Raw genomic sequence first — 24,586 nt, 5'->3', positions numbered from 1 at the left:
ATAATTTTGGCTCACCCGCAGCTCTTCTACGTATCTCAGGCTCTCCATGACGCAAGAAACATTCGACAGTCGCCGCGTGGCTTTGGTGCTGCCGCAAGCGGAAGGCCCCGCAACTAGTTTTGCGAGCTATAATCGCTACCGCAGTGAAAACGCTAGAATGCCGACGAATATTCTCGACGGTTCTCGGTGGCGCAGCTCTTCACCTTGTGGTTCTACCCACCGCCTGCCTCCCTCCTACTCACCGTTGACGGTGTTCGTTGATTCAGTTTCACTCTAACCGCCCACTCTACCTGCGCCGATAACAACTCGAACTCGCCGAGTTTAGCATTGTGTGCCCCATATACTTACTCTCTTTGCTGCGTCGTGCGTGTTTTCATTATTTTTTTTCTCTATATTCTCGTCACCTTATTTTTCGCATACGAATTATCCCCTGACGCGTGGGTTCAAGTATTCGGTGTAGACCGAAATTCCATGCGATTTCTTACATGCAATAAATATATCGGTCACTGTATCAGCAACGTGAACATAGGTATAAATAATTAGTATTAATCGTTGATATTATCGTCGTTTGTTTTTTCTCGACGACTCGGTGTTTTGTTCAAATCTCTCTCTCTCTCTCTCTCTCTCTATATATATATATATTTCTATTCCCTACTGTAATCTAGTAATATCATAAGCGAAGGAGAGAAATAACAAAATTATAATAAATAAATAATATTGCGAACCAGGACATCGGCAGGTATGTCATATTATTTTCGTGATAAACCGATCAGGTTCAGTGACAGACTGAGAGGCAGTGGTGGTGGCACTAGCAACCCTGCTGCTGCAGCTAACGACGGCGATGATCTGCTGGAATCGCTAAAACGACAATTTGAACAGGACAGTAAATCTTTCTTCGAACCGGCGACGACGACGAGCACCGGCAGTCAGCAACGCGGCTCCAGGGATCGCGATCACCCCTTCGAACGTCATCACACCGGCTTTCCAAGGGTAAGAGGGACTCATTCTTTACTCGAATCTACCAAATTTTATAGTTTATAGTCTTTTGTTCTTCGTTTCGTCAATGTTTGGCGTTCATTTGTTATTTTCCAGGTTTTTTATCTATCGATGCTCTCTTGTTTTCCATACTTACGATATACGCTTTTCTATCAGGCTGAAGTTAGTAACGTTAGCCTGACGAAACATTGGCCGGAAAAAAATCACTATTTCCCAATTTTGCAGTGACGTTGAAGTTTCTAAAATATGCATTACCGTTTTGCCTGGTTGTAATTTACTGCATTTCAGAAATTCTTCAACAAATTACGGAATTCTAACGGGTTTTCCGAAACACGAATCATTACAGTAACGTTACTAACTTCAGTCTCATACCTTTTTTTTTTTTTTTTTTTTTCTTTTAAACAAGTTTCCGTATCGCAGGTTCGTTCGCACGTTGCGTAACGATTTGTTGTGTTTTTCTACGCTGACACGCGCGTCGACGATGATCCTGTATATATTATATATACATTCATCATCACAAGTCGGCAGAAATGCGTTCGTCTGGTTGAAGTCGATGAAAAAATTTCGCCGAATAATGCAGGGACATTTCTCTCGAAAAACATGTTCATGGTTCGAGGGTGGCGGTGGGGGGGGTAGAGAATGTTTTTTGTTGAATTCTTCGAAACTGTAGAGAACCGCAAGCTGAAAGAAAACTACAAACTTTTTATAAACACTTGGCGGAGATCGCAATTTGTCTTCTTTCTTAATTTTCCTACTCTTTTTATTTCTATATCCTTGTCGTTTGTACGGTGATGCATGACTTCTGTGCCAAGAGCAGCAGCAGCAGCAGCAGCAGCAGCAGCAACAGTGACAGTAGCAGCAGCTGTGCTCGTCTCCGACTCTCTTTTGACGAAGATGATTGTGACTATAAATAAACGACGTAGCTAGATACGTTTTAGATCTTTTTTCGGTGTAATCATCATCATTATGATCATCAGGGCGATTAACTATTAAAAGTTCTAGGTCAGATTCAACGGAGTTGTTTTAACAGAGATTTAAGATTACTCCAATTTGTTACGCTTCAATGTTTAATTATGCACGTCGTGTGTACGCGAACTTTTTTAATCTCATTCGTTGAATTTTTTTCCATACATACATATAGAGATTCGCATGTAGGTACAGTAGCGACCTGCGTCATGTATCGAGTGATTACGTCACGTCGGTAATGAGGTCGGAACTTGAAAAAATTAGAGATTTAATATCAAAACATATTTTTTCTTGAACAATTATTTTTTCATCCGCGGTAGGTTGTGATTTCGCGGCGGGGGGGGGAGTAAATTGGATCTTTTTGATGTTGCCGGTTAAAAGAAAACTTGGAATGAAATAACAATGATAATAATGATAACAAAATCGCAGTGTTAGGTTGTTGGCATTATAATATATATATATATATATATATATATATATATATATATATGTATGTATATAGCGGAAACTCGAGCCCATCCCAGATATTCTCTCTCTATTTTTAAAACTGAATTATAAGCTTGGATGTGTATATATGTCGGTTTTCTTTTTCGCTTTCCACTTCTTCATCTTCTTCTCTTTTCCTTTATCTTCATATACACTCTCTGATGACGCTTTACCGAGAAATATATTCTTTCCTTCTCTTTTTTACTTCTCCTACAAATACATTCTAGTTGTTATCTCTTTTTTTTAACAATTTCCTGCCGTATAGCTGTAATCTTTTTACACCACATATGTCATTTCTCATCACGAAATATCATTATTGATGCATATTATTATTGCTGTTATACCTTAAATCATTTATGCATGTTTAAGAAGTAGTTAGATATATTATTCATTTAATACATATAATCCTAGTCTCACGGATGATTCGTTGAAATATCTCTGATAAAAGATAACGCGTCAGCTTTAATCTATTCGATTCAAAGAATTATTATAATAAAGATAACGGCTAAACGAAGGTAAAAAATGACAAGAAATCGACAAAAATATATGTCTAGCGGCTATATTTTACATTATCATCTCTACTACATACTACGGATAAACCTCACAGTACGTCTTGTTCACCGACAACGATGCTACGCGTATACCCAATGCATTCGATTTCATTTACACGATGGCGTAAGCGGTAAAAAAATTTGAAGGAATGCAAGCGAAAATTGCGAGTTCCGGAACGTCGGCTGACCCTGAAACGGTGAAAGTAATTCGTTGGAAAAAAATTCATCCAGATACGTCGAGCGGTTTCTGAAATATCTTCGAAAAGACCGCGAAATATGGAGCCGCTGCCATATTTGTTGATAAAATTTCTAAAACTAACCACCGCCGTATAGGCTGTAGCGGCGGATTTAAATTCCGATATTACTGCAGGTGATAAAATGAAACATCCTCTACTTCTTCGTTGTATTATGTATTATAAATAATAGTATGTACAAGTGTACGCAAAACTTACAACTCTCGACATTGGGGTGCGGTGGTGGGCGTTTAAGTAGGTCGCGTGCGCTAAACGATGCGCAAACATACAGAATGTGTCTTTCATACACTACGCACACACACACACACATGCATAAGTACAGGTATATAATACGATATATGTTGGTATATTAGCACTCTTTTCGCGCGCATGGAATACGGAAAAAGAGAACGACAAGACGACGGCTGGAGAATACTTAAATGTCGAGCGTCTGTTCTGTTGACACGGAAACGTGTTTTAGCACATCGAAGACGACGCGGCTGTGACGACAATCGTGACGATCGCGGGTCCTATAAGATACATACATTCTAACTGAAATGGGTGCTGCAGCTTAGGTTAGGTTAGGTTAGGTTAGGTTAGGTTATAACCTAACATATACACGCAAGTATATTCAGGTGTACATAGGTTAGGTTCACACAATAGACAGGCTATTATACGAATTCCGGTCGCGTCGAACAGTCATTGCCTGTATATAAGGCGTATATGTATGTAAATAAGTACATTTAACTATAACTATTTTCTAACTCTTCACGATCAGCTTCTTTGCCGAATAATAATAATCGATTGTCGAAAATTTTTCTTGCTTCGAAATAACAACAACAACAACGACAACAACAATAATAATAATGATAATGAATTGAAAACTCGTATACAAAAAAAGAGAAGTGGAATTAACTTCAAAAGGCATGTTGGAAATTATTCTTGAATTTTCCTTGCGTCCTGGAAATATTCTATTTTTTATGTCCTCGAATACATAACCTGAAAATGTCCTTGAATTTGTTGCGGATTTTTTACTGTAAACCATAATTATTCATAATTTATATTAAACTATATACATATTAAGTTATGCTTGTATTTGTTTCTAATCATTTTTGCGAATTTACTGTTATAATCCTGCGCTTTCCATACGCGTCATCTCTTCCTACTTGGCCTTAGGTAGTACATTATATTTATATATGGGGTGTTCCACGCTAAATCGGACGGTTTGCAAAATTTTTATTATTATTTCCTCAATTCTTTTTATATCATTTAGTATCCCTCAAAAGAGCGTTTCTGGTAAATTTAGAGATTTTTTTGATCACTTGTTAAAAAAAAATATCAAATTTTCAATAAAATCAAAATATCCACTCACTTACAAAAATACAATTTAAAATTACAAACTCAAAAATCTTAATCAAAAACACTTTGAAGATTTTTTAATTTCTTTGTATTTCTTTCTGTAAGGGTCATGTAAAAACAATGTTTGCAAAAAAAAAAAAAAAAAAAAAAAAAAAAAAAAAAAAAAAAAAAAAAAAAAAAAAAAAAAAGCTTCTAAAGAGTGCGATTTTATTGAAAATTTTATATTATTCCAACAAGTCATGAAAAAAATCTCAAAATTTACCAGAAACGCTTTTTTGAGGGGTACTAAAGAATATAAAAAAAATTCAGGAAATCAAAAATCAAAATTTTTCAAACCGTCCGATTGGGCGTGGAACGCACCATTTATATGTATACATATTTTATATCACAGTGAGAATGGAACGGTAAAATTAACCTAAATATTTCTCTTAAACCTACGCCTATATGTATATACATGGCGATATACGTACTATACAGATTTTAACGTATGTTAAAACGCGTACGCCGAAGTAAAAAAATTTTTCATCCTAATGTCAACCGTACAGACATCAAAAATATTATATATATATGTATTATTCTCAAATCATCGTCTGCGATATGACGGATATATAAATTTTAGCGCTTTTTTTTTCACGCTATCACTCTTCTTTCCTCTTTATTTTTTCTTCTTCCTCTCTCATTTCGTACGCTTTTCTTCATCAAAGAAGAGTTTCAATATTTTTCTTATCCGTCAAACGCAAAATACAAGTCTAGTTAGAGATAGAGAAAGAAAGTATTGCAATATCGCTTCATAAAACTTAATATATTATTATGTGAGGGTCGGGGAAACCCATCGAGTTTTATTATTCGTTACACGTTGTAACAGCTGCTGCGGGATATATATATATATATAAATATATATATATATATATGCATAATAATAAGAAGTTATGACTTTCTATGAATCTTTGATCTAATTTTCACCCCTCTTGCATTCTGCTGACGACGCTGATGCTGCATAATATGTGGATAACGTGCATCGCGAGTCATATATTATTCGTTTATTGCACGCTGAACTGCAATAAAGTAGAACAGTTTATTGAAAATTGTAGAAAATATGTGAGAATCGTAGGAACTTGTCGAAAAGTATGGAACGTTTTTTTTTTTTTTTTTTTTTTTTTCCAAATTTATTTATATTCTTTGCAAAATCGTCGAAAATCTTTAGTATTTTGCATATATATATATATATATACATATATGCATAGAAAATTACAAATTTCTAAGGAAAGTTAGAAATAGCCTACAATTTTCCGTAAAAGATGTTCATAATTGTTCTGATACGGGAAAGGATAAATTAAAATTTTCTTTTTTTTTTTCTTTTCGTTTCTGCAAAAAATTCGAAATTTTCTATGAAATATTATATTATTACAATTTCCGTACCCAGAGAACGTAAATTTTTTTTTTTTCTCGCAGTGTTCTCAGAACTTCGTTGAAAAGTAAAAATTTTTGTAAATTCGAGGAATTTTTGAAAAACCGCTATACGTTACGGCAGGCAATTCAAGTTGCCTAGCAGAATTTGGGTCTACATTCGAAAAATGATTTTCTCATCGTTTTAGTATGATCTAAAGGGATTTAGAGAATATTTTGTATATTTTTCACGCATAACTCATGAGACTCTGTTTGCGCAAATAGAAGAGAGAGAGAGAGAAAGAGAAAGAGAGTTTTAGTTCGTTGTCAGCGGTGGTCGGTCTTCGGCATCTCGCTGCCGTTGCTGCTGCTGCTGCTCATCTAGAAATAGCTGCCATTGATTCGTCTGGCATTTCTACAGACGAAATTCCTTCACCACTTCGACTAGTCTTCTACTTCCTTTAGCCGATCGCCTCTCCTCTTTTATGATTCCTGTCTTATAGATCGTCGTCGTTGTCACATCGACCGAGGAACGCGAAACTCTATCGGATTTCTCTTGCGATTATTAAATCCTCAAAAAAATACTTTATTTACCTCAAATTTTTCTGAACAAAGAATTAAAATAATATTCACAAACAAAAAATAAAGCATCGGATTTAGAAAGAAAGAAAGAACAAAAAATATCTATATACACACGAAAAATGCGAAGAATTTACATTATTCTTTTCACTCTCACCTGCTCTTTGACCATTATTATAATTATATATATTCTCTTTTATAAAACAATATTGCAATACATTTTTGTTTGTGTTTTTTTTTTCTCCTCAATCTCTCACATTCTTTCACTTTGTGACAATTTTACAGCGTGTATATAATAACGGAAGATTTTATTATTTCATTTCAGCATTATTTCCTTAATTAATATACATATTCCATTTTCTAAAATTTTTTATTTTTTTTTTATTTTTTTATTTTTATCAAATAAACGTACGATCGTACGTCGTCATGTGCGCTATAATTTAATTGGCGCGAAAATTTGCGTGGGCCTGCATTTCGTATCATGCATGAGATTTGAATTGGATTAATCGGTAGCTAGAATTAACCACGACGAATCGAACGTTGTTGATCACGGTATCATGATGATGATGATGCACTATATGTGCAGTACTATATATAAACTTACACGTCAATTTCTTGCGTCTGTATTATTATTAATATTAGTGAAGTCTTGACGTTTTTCTTTTCCTCTTTCCTCTTTCCACTTTCTTCATTTCCTCTCATTGTTAATTAATCGGAAGTCTGCACACAGACAGTCAATAAATAACTCTCCGGGGAATTCTCCCTGTTTTTTTTTCCTCCTGTTTTTCCATCCAGCCATTTATATTTTGTTAATCTCTACTCTCTTTCTGCTTTATCCGCATGTGAAGAAATAATGAGGCAGTCTGAATGGTATATATATAGAAACGATTTGCGAACTAGATAAGGAAAAGAAAATAGAATTACCAGATGGGTGTTCGACCCCGTATGTGTATAAAAAAAAATATTTTTAAAACATTTTTTAAGAGAAAAACGAAGGGAACGATGCTTAATACGAAAAAGAAAAGAGAAACCTGATTTTTTCGTTTCACTCTTGAATTGAAAATAAAAAATCAAATTTCACCAAGAAAATCGACCATTAAAAATAAATTCCAAGATAATTTTCTTTTATTTTTTTTCTCTTCTCTTTTTCTGGTAAACAAAATTCGAAAGAAAAAAACTTTTAAGAAAAGATGTGTGTTTTCGAGTACCCGATATTACAAAAAAAAAAAAAAAAAAAAAAAATAGAAGTTTCATCGATTCCATCTTCGTGTCAAAGATATTTTGTGTCGCTAGACTTTTCTTAAAAAGTTGCAAAAAATTTTGGAAAATTTAGAGGTATTATTTTCAACCAAAAACGAATGAAAAATCCATTGAACACCAAAATCCTAGAAAGTCAGGTCGAAAATGACCCGTTGGTTTGACGTGGAATACCCCATATATATCTATATATACGTACCTTTGTATACTCGTTGTATGTACAGAGAGGTAATTAGTTCCTGTGTCATACTTTACGAGGGAAAGATCCACAAAATCGATCGATCGCAACTCGGATAGACTCTCTATGTATACTAATTTGTACCACGTACATTTACCTAATCAATACATAGAATGTATGTATACTCGAGAAGGTATACCGTGTGTCCATGAAGCAAGTGCACACCTTACGCGCGTGCGTCAAGTCGCTCGAATTTTATTTGCCGACAGTTACCGCCTGACTAGAAGTTACCGACAGTTACCGACCGTTACCGCCTCGTCAGAAGTTACCGACGGTCACCGCTTGATCAGAACTTACCGACAGTTACCGACTGGTTACCGACGGTGGAAGGGTCGATATTTCGAATGGCCGATATATATATATCACGAAATTTCAAACATTTTGGAAATAAAATGAAGAAAGATGAATTGTTCGAAATGTTTTATTTTCGCATGTTTGAAATTTTGTCATATTACGGCCATTCCAAATATTGATCTTTCCAAGTTTTTACCCCTATGCTATGTTATGTGTATATTCTGTGCGACCTTTTTTTTTTTTTATTCTTCTTCTTATGACAACTCGGACGTCAAATGATTTTTCTCTCCGCCGCAGCAGTAGGATAATGAGGGTGTAAAATTTTCACTTTCATTCTCTCGGAGGGTCCTTTCCTTTTTTTTTCCTATCCTCGTATGATGATAAAAATAACGAAGGACCTTTGAACCCTTTTCCTGTAATAACGCGTGGGGCTCTTTTTCACCCCTGCTGCGTGAATGAACAAATTTGCAATTTTTGTCCTGCAAATATTTTATTTCGAGATTTTCGATAAAATCTTAGGTAGCTAATAGTGAAGGAAAAAAAAAAAAAAAAAAAAAAGAAAAATAGTTCACTCAACGAATCATTCTACTACGCATGTACACGATTACACACATACGTATACGTGTCAGCCTGTGCATTACATTGACTGACTGACTGACTAACTAACTAACTAACTAGCAGCGCGTCGAAAAGACTATAAAAGGTGACCGTCGCATCGGTTCGCCGCTATATACGTATATATACATATAGCTTACATGCATGCATATGCATGCATACATACTACGGAATAAACACGTTTCATACACGTAACAGAGTCGGTCTCGATTCCGAGGTTGAGTCAGGGAGGAGAGTCGTTTTCTCTCTCTCTTCCTCTCTCACGTCGAGTCGAGAGGTGCGTTAAATACATACCTAAACATATACGTACATTGTACACATGTTTTTTCCTTTTCTTTCGTTTTTCCCTTTTTTCTTTCTTCCTTTTTTCGATTTTCGCGTCCATGTTTTTTCTTTTCAGGTCCTTCGATCTACTTCTTTCGTTCTTGTCTCTCTATTTTTTTTATTACTTATTTTTTCATTCCTCGTAGAATTTGACGGTTTTGTTTCATCGCCACCATCATCATCACCATCATCATCATCATCATCATCATCATCATCATCATCATCATCATCGTCGTCGTCGTCGTCGTCGTCATTATCGTCATCGTCATCATTCCGTTGAAAAAAAATGTGAATTATGTAATTTAGTGAATTTGAAAATTTACACTTGTTTAAAAAAAAAAAAAACAAAAAAAAAACGAAGTTTCTTATGGAAATAACGTGGGAAAATCTTGTTTCCTCGGCATATATTTAGTTGCCAGAGTAATATAACAGTGAAAAAAAAATCTGTAAACGCGAGTTTTTAGTGGGTTTTAGTGCTACTATATGTGTAAAAAAAATTTACATCACGATACCAGCAAATCTATAGACGAATTGCACTTCCTCTGAATGCAAAAAAAAAAGTTCAGATTTCGAGGGTGTGCAATTCGTCGATATTGCCCGATACGATTATGGGAATTTTTTCCCAGACGGCAATACTATTGCCGACTATAACCTCACGGTTACAAATTTTTGCTCAACATTATTACTTTCACAATAAAATATATACTGAGAATAAAAAAGTTTTTCCCATATGTTATTTCTAAAAGAAACTTTGAACACAAAGTGGACTGTCTTAGAGTTGAGGTAAAAATGTGAAAAAATTATGCAATTGTTTTCTAATTATTTGAAGTTGATTTCGAGGGTTGGGCCGGGAAAAAATCGTCAACACCCTAAATAAGGGACACCCTAATGTGTGTGTATATATTAGACTGTATCAAAAAAATTGAATATTTTTTTTTTTTTTTAATGTTATACTGAAAATATTGTTCAAGGTGACGAAAAAGAAATACCATAAAAATTTCAGATTTTAATATCGATATTTAGAGGTGCCTCGTCGCGATTTTCTACTTTCCATAAGAATAACATGGCAAAAATGGTTCTTGCTTCTTGCGATTTTTATAACTAGATAACGACGCGTTGTACAGAAAATTCATAAACATGTTTTAGTAGGAAATTGAACGTTCTACAAAAAAGGTCTCTCGTCATTTTACGATAAATCTACTCTTTCAAAAGTTATTTAAGGTTAAACATCAGCAAAGGACCTCAAATAACTTTTGAAAGAGTAGATTTATCGTAAAATGACAAGAGACCTTTTTTGCAGAACGTTCAATTTCCTACAAAAAACTGTTTATGAATTTTCTGTACAACGCGTCGTTATCTAGTTATAAAAATCGCAAGAAGCAAGAACCATTTTTGCCATGTTATTCTTATGGAAAGTAGAAAATCGCGACGAGGCACCTATAAATATCAATATTAAAATCTGAAATTTTTATGCTATTTCTTTTTCGTCATCTTGAACAATATTTTCAGTATACCATTAAAAAAAAAAAAATTGTTAATTTTTTTTATACAGTCTAATATATATATATATATACACAAAAATTAAACGTACGTATATTATACACTATATAAATACCTTTTTTCGTATAGATGAATAAAATTCGAGAAAGGTGTGCTTCTCGAAGGCGGTGGAATGACTTGGCACGTTCCATGGAATAGCCGCGAATAATACACGAATACAAACACACACCAGTTACTGCATCACACACATGTATACCCATAATACACACACGTGTGTAACATACTCGCAGGCACACATGACGTATAAATGTTCTTATGGCCTCGCATCGAAATTCTCTCCTCTTCTCCCTCCCTCCCTCCCTCTTTTCGCAGATCTCGAAGAGTGCAACAATGTGCGTGAATACGTGGGTGTGCATCGACTATATATGCATGTATAATCCGTGTATGTATTATGCTTAGGAATTTGCAAGTGTGAGGATTACTCGTCGCATATATTTATATATATATTCTTGTTCAGAGTATATATTCCCTCCCTCCCTCCCTTCCTCCCTCCTTCTCTCTCTCTCTCTCTTCCTTCTCCGTCTTTTTCTCTCCTCTCGCACGTTCTCTCGTTCGTTTCAGAGATATAACGCGTACATGCCTGACCCTAGTCTTCAGTAAAGGTTTTAACGCCGAGAGAAGCGGACTCCGCGTAATTCACGCCGATTTTCATCGTTTCAAATCGTTGCAATTATATTACTTATTTTTCCCCTTCGTATATTAGATATATACGATCTCGTCTCTTATCTTATAGAGAAAACTCGCGAATATAATATATATATAACAGTGAGAAATCGTGATAATAATAATAATAACAATATTATTAATAATAATATTTCAAGTTTGAAGAAAAAGAAACCATAAAATAGAAAGAAAAGAAAAAAAAGGAAAGGAAAAGCAAAGCAAACAAACAAACAAACAAACGAAATGAAAGTAATTGAATAAATAAATGGATGACGTAATAAACTTTTGACGACTGCAAACAAGGTGATTTAATTGTTGTTTATTGTCGTTATTTTTGGCACAGTGAGTACCTGCGTACTTATAAGGTACATTCCTATATAGGATTGGATAGGTATAATACAGTCGAGTCGAGTGGTAGTGGTGGTGGTGATGGTGGTGGTGGTGGTGGTGGTGGTGGTGGTAGAATATATAATACATAGATTATTATAACAGTCGACGCACCAAAGTGACTCAGAACGGAAAATAAATATAGGCACACACACATTCACATTCGTACAAGTATACTAATAATAAGTATACTAGTATAACTATATATATATATACTAACCAGTGCGATCTGTCTTAACTTCATATAATAATAAATAAGATACGAGAGTTTGCGGATGGAAAGAAGTTCGGAAAATTAATAAAGGTAAAGGAAGTAACGTACGTAAATAATAATAATGATAATGAAACAAATTTTAACAATATAAATTATTAGTGTTTTCGAACTACTTCTACTTCTGCTACTACCACTACCACTACCACTACCACTACTACTACTAAACGTGTTATTATGACACGTCTAAACGCAGTGATTTTAATTAAATCTAGAGTGTTGCCGAAAAAAATTTACACAGTTTTGAAAAAAAAAAAATAGCTCAATTAAATCGTCCAGGTATAATAATAATAATAGTAATAATAATAATAATAGTAATAGTAATAGTTGTCGAAATGGAAGGGATATAATTTTCGTGGTGAAAGAAAAAAAAAAAAAAAAAAAAAAAACTTTTAAATCAGAAGCGAGGGAGGAGAAACAACTTTTAAGTATCTACTTTTATTATATTTCGGTGTAAAGACAGAGAAAAATTATAAATAAAATATCCGATCAGTCGGATAAAAGTTTTTGGTAAAGTTTTTTTCTTCTTCTTCTTCTTCTTCTTTCTCGTCAAATTTTTATATTAATTTACACAATTATATTGTTAAATAACTCGATTGTCGTAACAATTCGATTTTTCAATTATATCTGCTTTTTCTTTTACTCTATACTTGAAACCCTTTACCGTAGTTGTTGTTTTTATTATTGTTGTTGTTTTTGTTGGTGATGTGTGTGCGTTTTTTTTTTCTGTTTAATCCTTTTTTTCTTTTGCTTTCCTAATCCATGCTCTTTTTGTTCGCGCAATCTTTGTGGTCTTTCCTTTTTTTTTCTTTGTTATTTTTTTTTCTTCCCTTCTCAGTCATCAAACCGTTAAGAGTAATGATAATTAATCGATACATCCTCAATTACATTTATTGTTGTTTTTTTTTTAAACTCGAAGGTCGATTTGATCGAAAAAAAAGGAGATATTTTTCCATATTATAGAATCGGTATAAAATCTCGGCCGATCGACGCGTTACTATTATTATTATTATGGTTGTTGTTATTATTGTTATTTATCTATCTTCGCCATATTTCACAAGCGAATAATGCAAACATCGTTTTTTATTTCTATATAACAAAAGATCCGAAAGAATAAGAACAAAGCGAATACAAAAAGAAAAAAGAACCAATAAGAGATAACCAAAAAAACAAAAAAAAAAACAACCAAACATGGATTCCCCTATCATCTTGGACAGCACACCGGAATTTGGACAGTACGTGCAGGATCGCGCATTTCCTGTAAGTTTTGTCTAATTGCATAATAAAATGATATTTATTATTATACATATTCACTGTGCCGGACGAAGAAGAAGAAAAAAAAATTTTCCATCATCTCCGCATTCGTTTTGACTTTTTTTTCTTTTTTCTTTCAATATTTTCAAACCCATTTCTGCATTATGTGTTCATTTATTATTATTATTATTATTGTTGTTGTTGTTTTTTTTTTGTCGTTGTTAACGTCATCATCATCGTCATCACCATCTCTTTGAATGAATTATTATTATCAATTATGTTTTTCAATCGAAGAGAGGGGAAAAAAACGCGTTTTTTGCATGCCTGCGTTTGCGCATTGTGTTAAAAAATTTGCTCGCATCATATATTTGTCGTGTGTGTGTGTGTGGATATACGCAATAGGGTGGGCCAAAAAAAAAAAAAACAAAAGAAATTTTTTTTTATTCTTTCACCACGAAAAAATGTATATATGTATTTATGTCCTTCGAACCGAGATATTTTTTCAAAATCGCGATGATGATTGAAACTAAGTTTTGACGTTTGCATGAATCTATATACGTATGGTGATAATTTTTTTTTAACACACCTGTGATACTTCTTATCAGTTTTTGTTCATCTTAGTTACTTACTTACAATCCTTCACATATACACAATATTACACACACATATATATATATATATATTAGACTGTATCAAAAAAATTGACAATTTTTTTTTTTTTTTAATGGGATACTGAAAATATTGTTCAAGATGACGAAAAAGAAATAGCATAAAAATTTCAGATTTTAATATTGATATTTATAGGTGCCTCGTCGCGATTTTCTACTTTCCATAAGAATAACATGGCAAAAATGGTTCTTGCTCCTTGCGATTTTTATAACTAGATAACGACGCGTCCTACAGAAAATTCATAAACATGTTTTAGTAGGAAATTGAACGTTCTACAAAAAAAGTCTCTTGTCATTTTACGATAAATCTACTCCTTCAAAAGTTATTTGAGGTTAAACATCAGCAAAGGACCTCAAATAACTTTTGAAAGAGTAGATTTATCGTAAAATGACAAGAGACCTTTTTTGTAGAACGTTCAATTTCCTACAAAAACATGTTTATGAATTTTCTGTACAACGCGTCGTTATCTAGTTATAAAAATCGCAAGAAGCAAGAACCATTTTTGCCATGTTATTCTTATGGAAAGTAGAAAATCGCGACGAGGCACCTCTAAATATCAATATTAAAATCTGAAATTTTTATGCTATTTCTTTTTCGTCATCTTGAACAATATTTTCAGTATACTATTAAAAAAAAAAAAAAATGGTCAATTTTTTTTATACAGTCTAATATATAATTATACCTGTAATATGTGTATATATACACGTAGCTAATTATATTTATTGTTAGCGAGGTAAAAGTTGTCGCGAAAAATATTAATAAATGCGAAAATGACGTTTATCTTTTCGTTAATTATTATGACACGTTATTGCAGTTGTTCCGCAATTCAGGCACTTCTCGTCTCTCTCTCTCTCTCTCTCTCTCTCTTTTCATTGAGAGTCAAACGATTATAATATACGTATAATATGTTATTGGTTTCAAATTCTGCGAAATTTTGCACATATCTCTTTACACACACCTACGTGCGTACACTTACGTCTGTCTTACATATTTTTACTCGTGATCTAACCGATCCCCCCCCCCCCCCCCCCCCACTCAACCACCAACCTCTCTCTCTCTGTTCTTCTCGCGGTGCGAGGCGAGAATGAAATCGAACTGCACGTTAAGATCATGCGGTGTATAATGTTCGTACGTATATGTATAGGTATACATATGTAATAATAAGTACGTATAATTATTCCAAAGAGTGGAAACCGGTTTTTTAACAACAAATATACACATGATGCGATGTATTTACCGTTTTCTTTTTTGTTCTTTTTTTTTTTTTTTTTTTGTTCGTTTCATTCTTTTCTCTTTTGATTCTTCTTCTTCTTCTTCTTCTTATTATTATGATTATGATTATTATTATTATTATTATGATTAATAAATCCTATTCTCAAGATTATTATTTTTGTGGTAATTCAAGTTTCCAGTCAATTTGCTTGCGCGAATTAGAAAATCTCTCAGCGAGACAGGAACGAGATGTTATTATACCTCCTCTGCTACAATACAATATCACACCTGATCAAACTATGTTCACGTATAACAAGTACGTTACGTTACGTTACTTTTTTTTTTTTTTTTTCTTCTTTTCTCTTTTATTTTCTCTTTTTTCTCTCTTCAAACATATATTTTATATTACATACGTACATGTAGAATCATCAGCCAGTGATGTGGTTTTTCTTTCTTTTTTTTTACCTCGTTGTTTATCAACTTTTTCTGTACAGATAGAAATGTATAGGAACGAAGAAAAAAGAAAGGAAAAGTACGGAGGGCGGGGGGGGGGGGGGGGGGGGGGGGGGTTAAGAAAGAATCGAACGAGAGATTCCATTTTTTTTACAATTTTTTTTTTTTTGCCACGATGTGTCGTTTTTGTTGTTGTTATTGTCGTTATTATTATTATTGTTTATAGGTATTGAAGTACAATTTTTTTATACTTTTGCATATAATATATATGCATATACAGCAGTAACATATTGGTCGTAGTAAGATTTTTCATTATTTCTCATCTGTCATGCCGCTCATTGACACTTACGTATACTATATACATATACATATACATATACATACGTATGTATAAAATACATGTGTATACATGTATGTAGATACTTGAACACATAGGTGTATGTAAAAAAGCTGTAAAACTTATACATATATGACGTGTGTGATATTGGCGAACGGAAATGTGGTTTGGCAACGTTGTGCACTGAAATAGGGTTACCGAATTCAGAGGCGTGGGCGAGAGAAGTTTAAGTATTGCGCTTGAAATCTCTGATACTGATGCTGATGCTGATGCTGATGCTGATGCTGATCTCTGTGTAGCCGGAGAATTCGAGACGACGACGACGGCAACGAATAGAAATGAAAGTGATCGGCAGACGCCCCCCCCCCCCCCCCCCCCCCCCACGCGTCGCCACCTTTTTCTTCTCCGCTCTTTCGCCCATTTTTGGAATTTTCCAAACGGTTTGTAAATTCGTCACGAAATGTGTGTGTGTGTGTGTGCGTGTGTGTGTGTGTGTGTATATATATTTATTAGGTTATAGGGGGTGAATTTTTATTCATAAAAATAAGACGGAAAAAATGATTTTTCTTAATACTAATGTTAAGTGCGGTGTAAAAAATTTTTACAGGCTTGCTTTTACATTGCAAAGGAAAGTTTTGAGCCTGCAATGTTTGCGCGAAATTTTTTTTTTTTTTTTTTTTTTTTTTTTTTTTTTTTCATTTATTCCGAATTACCCTAATAAATTATTATTGTACATATATATATATATATATATATATATATATACATATACATATACACGCGTGATGTTGAATAGGATATATAATGCGAACGCAGTAGAAATTGAGACACAAATCATTTTCACCCCGCTTCGAATCATTTTTATTTTTCTTTCTTTAAAATTCGAAAAGGAAAAAAAAAAAGCAAGAAAAAATGGTTTCTAGCATATTTCAGCCCTCGAAAACTAAGTAATTTCCTTAAGTAACCCGTTTTGCCCCCCCCCCCACCCATATCATATGTATACAATACATATATATGATATTCATATGTGCGGGTTACCGTGTATCGTACGATTTACTTTGCGAATAATATCCGTATAATTGATCTTTGAGCGGTTGGTAGCGGCAGCGATGGGGGGGGGCGGGGGGGGAGAAAAACTGCGTCGAAACGCCGCCGTGACCTAATTTTTCCAAAAAAGGATGAGACGCTGCTCGCGAACGTTCCGTACGTATATATATGTATAATACGTATGTAGACGACATATGTATGGGACATTCCAGGTGAAATCGAGGAATTTTTCATTTTGAAGACTGAAAAAAAAAAAAATGCAAGCTTTTTTTTTTTTTTCTTCTTTCCAATCAACGAAACGGTGAACGTTTCGACTTTAACTTTTGTTTTCCGGCCTAAGTTTGTAGAAAAGTTTTTGTTTTTAGCAAATAACCAAAATCCATACACAGTGAACGAAACAAAGTGTACAAAAACATTTTGTCCAAATTTGGTGAAAATTGGATCCGTCGTTTTTGAGATAGTCGAGTTTAAAGTTCGGAACTTCTGCGATTTTTCAAAATTTCATTTTGCAATTAATACACACGATATTCTTCGTGATTTAAATTTTTAGAAACGTGAATAAAAAGAAAATCGATTTTTGAAATATTCTTGTCGCGGGTATAGCTAATACAGTAACAACCAACTACATACACGTTACTTTATATGTACAGACACGTTAAATTATGCCTGCACATTTCGTCTCACGCCGAATGAATGTCGTTCAACGATTCATTCCGCATATGCAGCGCAGTAGCTAGAGTAGAGTAGAGTTGACAAAAGAATTCTCTGTAAGGCACCGAGGAGGTGGTGCCAAATACATATACATCCTATATATAGGTATAAGAAAACGTCACTGCCAATGCAGTTCAGTTCAGCTGCTATAATATTACTGCATATACAGTGCCTGACACATTTCTTATACATATATGTATACTCGATTCACTGCAAGGTTGCCAACTTCACGTACGTCTCTGAGTTGTATATTATGATCGTTTATCAGAGTTGAAAGAAACGAGAAAAAGAAAAAAAAAAAAAAAAAAGAACAAGAAATATTCAAGGGTGATTTTAAAGTAAAAGAATGGAAAACTTTTTTTTTTTTCTTCTCGCGGAAACAGGCTCAAAAGTTTTGATTCGGTAAAAAATTGGTGCTTTTCAAATTGAGAAAAATCGTGTAAAAAATTTTAGGCCAAATACAAGAGGTCAAGGTGCGTATACGTAGGTCGAAGTTAGCTGGAATGCCCCATATATATATAAAACTGGTTTATAATATACAATTTATCGTTATTTTAACGAGCCTTCGTTTCTTATCGCGTTTTGAACGATTATTTAATTCTGATCGTGGTATTCCAAGTTGTTTCAATATACAATTAAAATACTCGCAAGTTTTTTGTATACGTATATATATATATATTGAGCAAGGTTGTTTGAACTGCAAGACACATAAATATTTTGTTTTGTCTCTCTTCTTTTCCTTCTACCTTTTATTCACGCATTATATCCTACACGCAGCTTATAATATCTCGTGATGCAGTGACGCGTGATACAACTTGTGTAGAATCATTTCATTTTAATGATTAAAAACAATCCATTTTCGATTAAATTGATTATTTTATTCCCGATTAATAGTGTATAATCGATTATCTTTCCTCGCAATCGGTCGTTGATTATTTTTTGTTTGTGTTTTTGTTTTTTTTTCCACCCTTGCTTCAGAATTTTTTTTTTTTATACAATTTTTCTATCTCACAAAAAAGTGATCCGGAATTTTTACAAATTTTCTTCCACAACGTTTAATCTGTTGGTGATTATTTTTTTCCAATCATTCTGAGGCAGTTCAGCGTTGATGGCTTTAAATAATAATAAATAATATGCAAAACTATGTATGAACATTCAAGTAAACCAAAAAAAAAGAAGAAGAAGAAGAAGAAGAAAATAATAAATCAAATCACACCTTATAGAAATATAAACTGAGGTGGACAATCCTATCGATCTGATCCTAGTTTTCAGTTAGAACGTTGAACTGAATTATGGTACAGGTCCTTAGTCGATAGTTTCACTCACTTGATTGTAATTTTTGTTAAAAATCATTTATCATTATTATTGTTATTATCGTTATTATTATTATAAACTTATTTGATATTGGAAGAAGAATTAGCGGTGCTTTTTAAAACGACACGTGAATCGCAGTTATGACATTGAAAGCCAGTGTGTACGTACATAATATACATATTAAATAGTAATTTTACAATGAAAAGATGGACGTGTAATTAGATATTCCATTCGCGTATAACGTCTGTAATAATTTATAACTCACGGTTTATACCGCCCTCGTGTATAAATACATATGTATACATATATATGTATACGTATGTACGTATGCATGTGTGTACAGTGTTTTATCAATGAATGAATGAATGAATCAATCAATGGATCGATGGGATCGTGTTTTAACTTTTAATGTATTATACACGATGAATTTTCTCGTATGATATAACGCGAACGAACGTCATTCGATTCATTCAATTCAATTGTCATTTGACGTTTTATTTCTTCTTCCTTCGTGCAACGAACTTGAGTATAACTCGATCGATAAAACCAGGAAGTATATACATACATATATACGGATTTACACGTATTATTTTACGTTGAAGCTGCTTTTAAGATTGTCAACGTCCTTCGCAGTGAGATATGTGATGATGATTGTGATACGATAGGGCATAGGATATAGGGATGTGCAGAGACGCTATACAGGCCCGAATTCATTAGCCATATTGGATTCGATCCGAGGTCGAATATCCTTCGATTTATGGCTTGACGTCAAGGGGTTGACGTAAGTCCTTAATGAAGTTGCGACCGGCTTGCGTTACTACGATTGCTAACTACGAGCCGGAGAACTGAAAGAGAGAGAATTTTTGAGAATCGAATAATCCGATCAATCGTTAACAACAAACATCAGCTTGGTGTTCTTTAAGGTGCTTATAAAGACCCGTTGTACACCTCGAAAACGCGGGGATGCAGAACTCCTATACCGCTTAAACGATTAGAGTGAAACTTGGGCAGTTAATGCCTTATTTTGGCAAAAAGTGGTGCGTCTTTTTACTTTTTCGAAATTTTGAAAAAAATTTTACAGATTGGTTACCATTCACAGAAATTGGCCAAATTTTCACAGTTGCACTGAATGGATCGAACTATCCGGTATGATGCCACTAGGCGGTGATGAAACACACATTTTGAGCCCAGTCCCATGAGATTTGATGGTGAAATGACGAAATGGCAGCTCATCTGGTTTTCGATTACGAAGTACACCGAAATCTCATTTTGGCGACATTTGTTACCGACATTACGCGCATGCCGGTAATGCGTGCGTGTAATGTCGGTAAAAAATTACCGGCAGGCATGAAAGATCGGCATTGCGTCGAGAAATCACTCCGTTTAGTGCCCATCTTTGGGGGTCGTTTTCACCCGTTGAAACTGTTTTTTTGCAGATGAAAAAAAAAATGCGTGTCTCCTAGTTTTCAATGTTCAACAACAAACATTAGTCTCGATGAAATCAGAGGGGGACACCAAACTGATGTTCCTTGTGAGACCAAAAATCGAACATGCTTTTAGGGGATCAAATTTCGAATGACGTGTAATAAAATGCACGAGTTGAAAATGTCGAGCTGCTTCTTTTTAAAGATCATGCTCCTAATGCCTAATTCATATGTATATCGTATACGAAGATGGCGATGACTGCTTGACGGTGGTGAAGGAATAAATAAATACCGTTTTTAATTCATTGTTCGAGAAATCGTTAAGCACGCACCTTTGTTTCAGTATATTATGTAGTATATTCTGTAACGTGCAGGTATTCGGGGATCATTATGGTTGGAATTGAATGTCGAAGAAACGTTCGGAGAGACTTTCGTGGAACAAACGATAAACGCGCTAAGTCAGTCAGAAAAATTGAAATGGAATAAAGTAAAAGAAGCAAACAAGCCAGAGTAAGAATATGGAAAAGAAACCGATATAATTACACTCGCATTGTTCTTCTCCTAAGCGAACGAGTGTCTTTTTTAAACCTAACATGTTTTCTTTTTCTCGTAGAGTATCTCAGAGGTGTTGTCGTCTCTGTTATTTCATTCGATAACAAGATCCCAATAAATAAGTGTACAAGTTATAGTTATACGGATTAGTGCTGTGCGATTAATCGATTAATCAAGTTTTTCCGATTAATCGATTAATCGAAGTTGCCGAATAATAATTCTACAGATCGATAATAACCGGTACGCGAATCGCAACTCATTTAACATATCGTCGTTTGCTAAAGCGATTAATCTAAACCGTCGATTGATCGATTAATCGGTAAACCGATTAACCGGAATTATCGATAAATCGGTTAAGATGACGATGACGACGATGTTAATAACGATTATCGTATTTTCCTACTGCTCAGGCTACAGTCTGTTGCATACGCATTGCCAAAATGGCGGTCCGGCTGCAGTAGTTACGAGAATTAACCTAAAATCTGACCGCAATTTTTGACAATAGAAAGAAAATACGAGAAAAAAAGCAAACATCACGATTCTACGATCTTTAAATCTAACGTAAAACCTTCGATTATATCGTTTCAGGGTTTCCCGTTTGACGACGACGGATTCGACGGCGGCAGCAGACGCGCCGGCGGCAACATCAGATCCCATTTGGACGACCTAGCAGCTCGTCATCCAGAGTTTGCCGATCACCTTCTGGGCCCGCCTTGGGGCGACGTTCCGTTCCCCCTTGGCACACCGAGGAACAGAAGACGGGGTTCAGGGTTGGGCTCCTCGTCCTCGTACCAGAGTCATCCGGACGAAGACGCGAGGAGTCAGGCGAGCGGAGGCAGCGCCGCAAGCGCGGCTAGCGGAGCCAGTGGCGTGAGTTCTCACGGCGAGGCGGACACGGGATATTACAACCAGGAACAGCCACAGGACGAACGCGAGAGGAACGACGACAATCGTAGTAGGAAGGGGGGGAACGGTAATCAACACTATCAACCCATTCCTCAGTACGGACTGAGAAACACCGTCGACATCGGGCAGCATCGTCACAACATGGAGAACAGCGAGAACGAGAAGACGAACCGGGGTCAACGATCCGCTTCGGCACCGCCGGAGAATCGACAGACTGCACAGAATTTCAACGAGCACAATCACCAGCAGCAACAAGCTGCTCAACCACAGAGTCAGGGATCGAATCCTAATCAACGATTCGTTTCCAGGGTCGATATTACTCCTCAGCAACAGCAGGCCGACAGCGCTAAACCGCCGATGTCGCCTAAGCAACAGCAACAGCAACAGCAACAGCAACAGCAACAGCAACAGCAACCTCAGAGTCAGACATCGTCGGGACAGCACCAGCAGCAACCCCATCAACCGAAGAGCAACGTCAGGCATATACCGATATTCGTTGAGGGTAGGGACGAGCCTGTGATTCCAAAGAACGTCGTCGACGAGACAACGTCGTCGTCGTCGTCGCCGTCGTCGGGTCAGTTCACCAGTCATCAGCAACAGAAACGGCCGCAATCACCGCCTCAGTTTCAGAGACCGTCGCACTTCAATCAACACTTCGCAGGCGGTGGTAACAGGCATCATCAGCCATGGCAGCAACCCCAGCAACAGTTTTATCATCAGCAACCAACTGCAACGCCGCCGAGTCAACACGAGCAGCAGATCCCTAAGGCTAATCACTACCAGCAACAACAGCAACAGTATCGGCAACAGCAGGCCGAAAAACAACGGGCTGCTCAACAGCAACAGCAACAGCAACAGCAACAGAAGGAAGATGAACCAACGGCTGAACCGACGAAGTTGAAACAGATTCAACCCAAGGAACCACTCGAGAGGGTCGCCATCGTTCAGAAGGAGGTCGACTCGCTGATGGAGGAGGTCAAGAAGTATCAGGGTGACTCGAGGCAGAGCAAGGAGTACATGTACCTCGACGAGATGTTGACCAGAGAGCTCATCAAGCTCGACGATATCGAGACTGAAGGTAAACCCGAGGTCAGGCAGGCGAGGAAAAACGCGATAAAGAGTATACAGGATTGCATCGCGATGTTAGAGTCGAAGGTACCGATTCCCGGTCAGGAAGTCACCGATAACGAGAATTCCGATTACAACGCCGTAACCACCGATCAGGGTAAATCTGCATTACCGATGGAGACTGACGCCGAGACTGTTAAGAACGATGGTAACAATCCTAGCGGCACGGGGGACGAAAATGTCGCGATACCTTTACCGCCACCTGAAAATTCTTCCCTATCGCAACAGAGGAAGGACCAGGATCATCGAACTGAGGAACGTCGGAACGATGACGAACCGATGAACGAGGATGCAGCCAATGATGATCCAGCTCTTGCTGCTGCCGCGGAAGCGTCGATACGGACTGAAAAATCCGGCTCCGTCACGGCGATGGAAACTCAGCAGCAGGACGACGCTGCGGATGGTGCGGAGAAAACTTCTGACGAACCGATGGAGTCGAATGAAGCTGGAGGCGATCCGGGGGAACATCGACACCAGCAGCAAATGATGGACGTCGACGCCGCCGCCGCCGCGGCTGTGGACAAAACTACAACCAAGTCACCCAGGAAGACGAGAAAGACGAAACAGCCGAAACCCGTTTCCGATGTACCGATTCCTCTACCTCCACCTGAAGTCAGTCATACCTAGAGGATGGCGCTCAGCAGCGATGGAGGAAAGACGTGACAACGAGAGAGGAGGTCGTGGAACTGATGGACGATGAAATGAGAGTTGAATTAATTTTGTTGATTGATTGATTGATTGATTGATTATCCTCTGTAATGTGGATAAATTGGAAATTTGTGCATAAGTATTTGTATGGATTTGTGTATGTGTAAGAGGGCGCGTTATTAATTAGGTGCTGATTTTATAGTTTGAATTTGGAACTTTACATCCGAACGGGGAGATTGAAATTCTCGCGGACGCTTTACAGTGAAACCGGGAATAATAGCAACTACTTGCATATTTTTTAAATCTCTTTTTCCGTTCTTCTATTTTTTTTCTTTCTTTTTTTTTTTTTTTTTTTTTTTACGGTATAGTGCAATTTTTCCAATCACGGATGTACTGAAATTTTGCCAAATTTCAACGGATATAGTGCTAATACTCTTATTGTTAACATCGTATACTGATACATACACAAATGGATGCATTCACTATTAGGTGTAATACACTATACAATATACATACATACATAGCTGTAAGGCGAGTTTGTTCCTTATTCTTATTTATTTAAAAGAAAGAAAGAAAGAAAGAAAGAAAAAAAAAAAAATGATTTTCTTCTGTTTTTCTTCTCTCTCTTCTTCTTTACTTACTTTTCTTTTCTTTTCTTTTCTTGGTATAAATAAATAAATGTATGTATCATGTATAAATATGCATATAGATTTTATTTCACTACGTAGTTGCGCGTATTTGCGAGTGACCATGATCATTACGATGA

The 24,586-nt window shown here is 35.8% G+C and overlaps 1 protein-coding gene across 2 annotated transcripts; it reads left to right on the top strand.

The window, feature by feature from the left end:
* The first annotated feature begins 715 nt into the window (after nucleotides 1-715).
* On the top strand, nucleotides 716-24,388 carry LOC124414244 (BAG domain-containing protein Samui-like). Of its 2 annotated transcripts, none has more exons than XM_046895229.1 (2): nucleotides 716-990; nucleotides 21,727-24,388. In XM_046895229.1, exons 1-2 carry the CDS (start codon nucleotides 742-744, stop codon nucleotides 23,797-23,799), a joined length of 2,322 nt encoding a protein of 773 aa, XP_046751185.1. In that variant the 5' UTR covers nucleotides 716-741; the 3' UTR covers nucleotides 23,800-24,388. The 2 variants fall into 2 exon arrangements, with proteins under 2 accessions (XP_046751185.1, XP_046751186.1); XM_046895230.1 differs by lacking the exon at nucleotides 716-990 and adding an exon at nucleotides 13,282-13,425.
* Nucleotides 24,389-24,586: the final 198 nt, after the last annotated feature.

This window comes from Diprion similis, chromosome 13 (assembly GCF_021155765.1).
Source record: "Diprion similis isolate iyDipSimi1 chromosome 13, iyDipSimi1.1, whole genome shotgun sequence".
In the NCBI taxonomy this organism is placed as follows: domain Eukaryota; kingdom Metazoa; phylum Arthropoda; class Insecta; order Hymenoptera; family Diprionidae; genus Diprion; species Diprion similis.
Note: the sequence above shows the minus strand (reverse complement) of the source record. Positions and strands in the feature narration are given on the sequence as shown.

Coding starts and splice junctions, on each gene's coding strand:
- LOC124414244 (XM_046895229.1), top strand. CDS start 742: ATGTCATATTATTTTCGTGATAAACCGATCAGGTTCAGTGACAGACTG. Junction 991..21,726: donor ATCACACCGGCTTTCCAAGG/GTAAGAGGGACT, acceptor ATATCGTTTCAG/GGTTTCCCGTTTGACGACGA.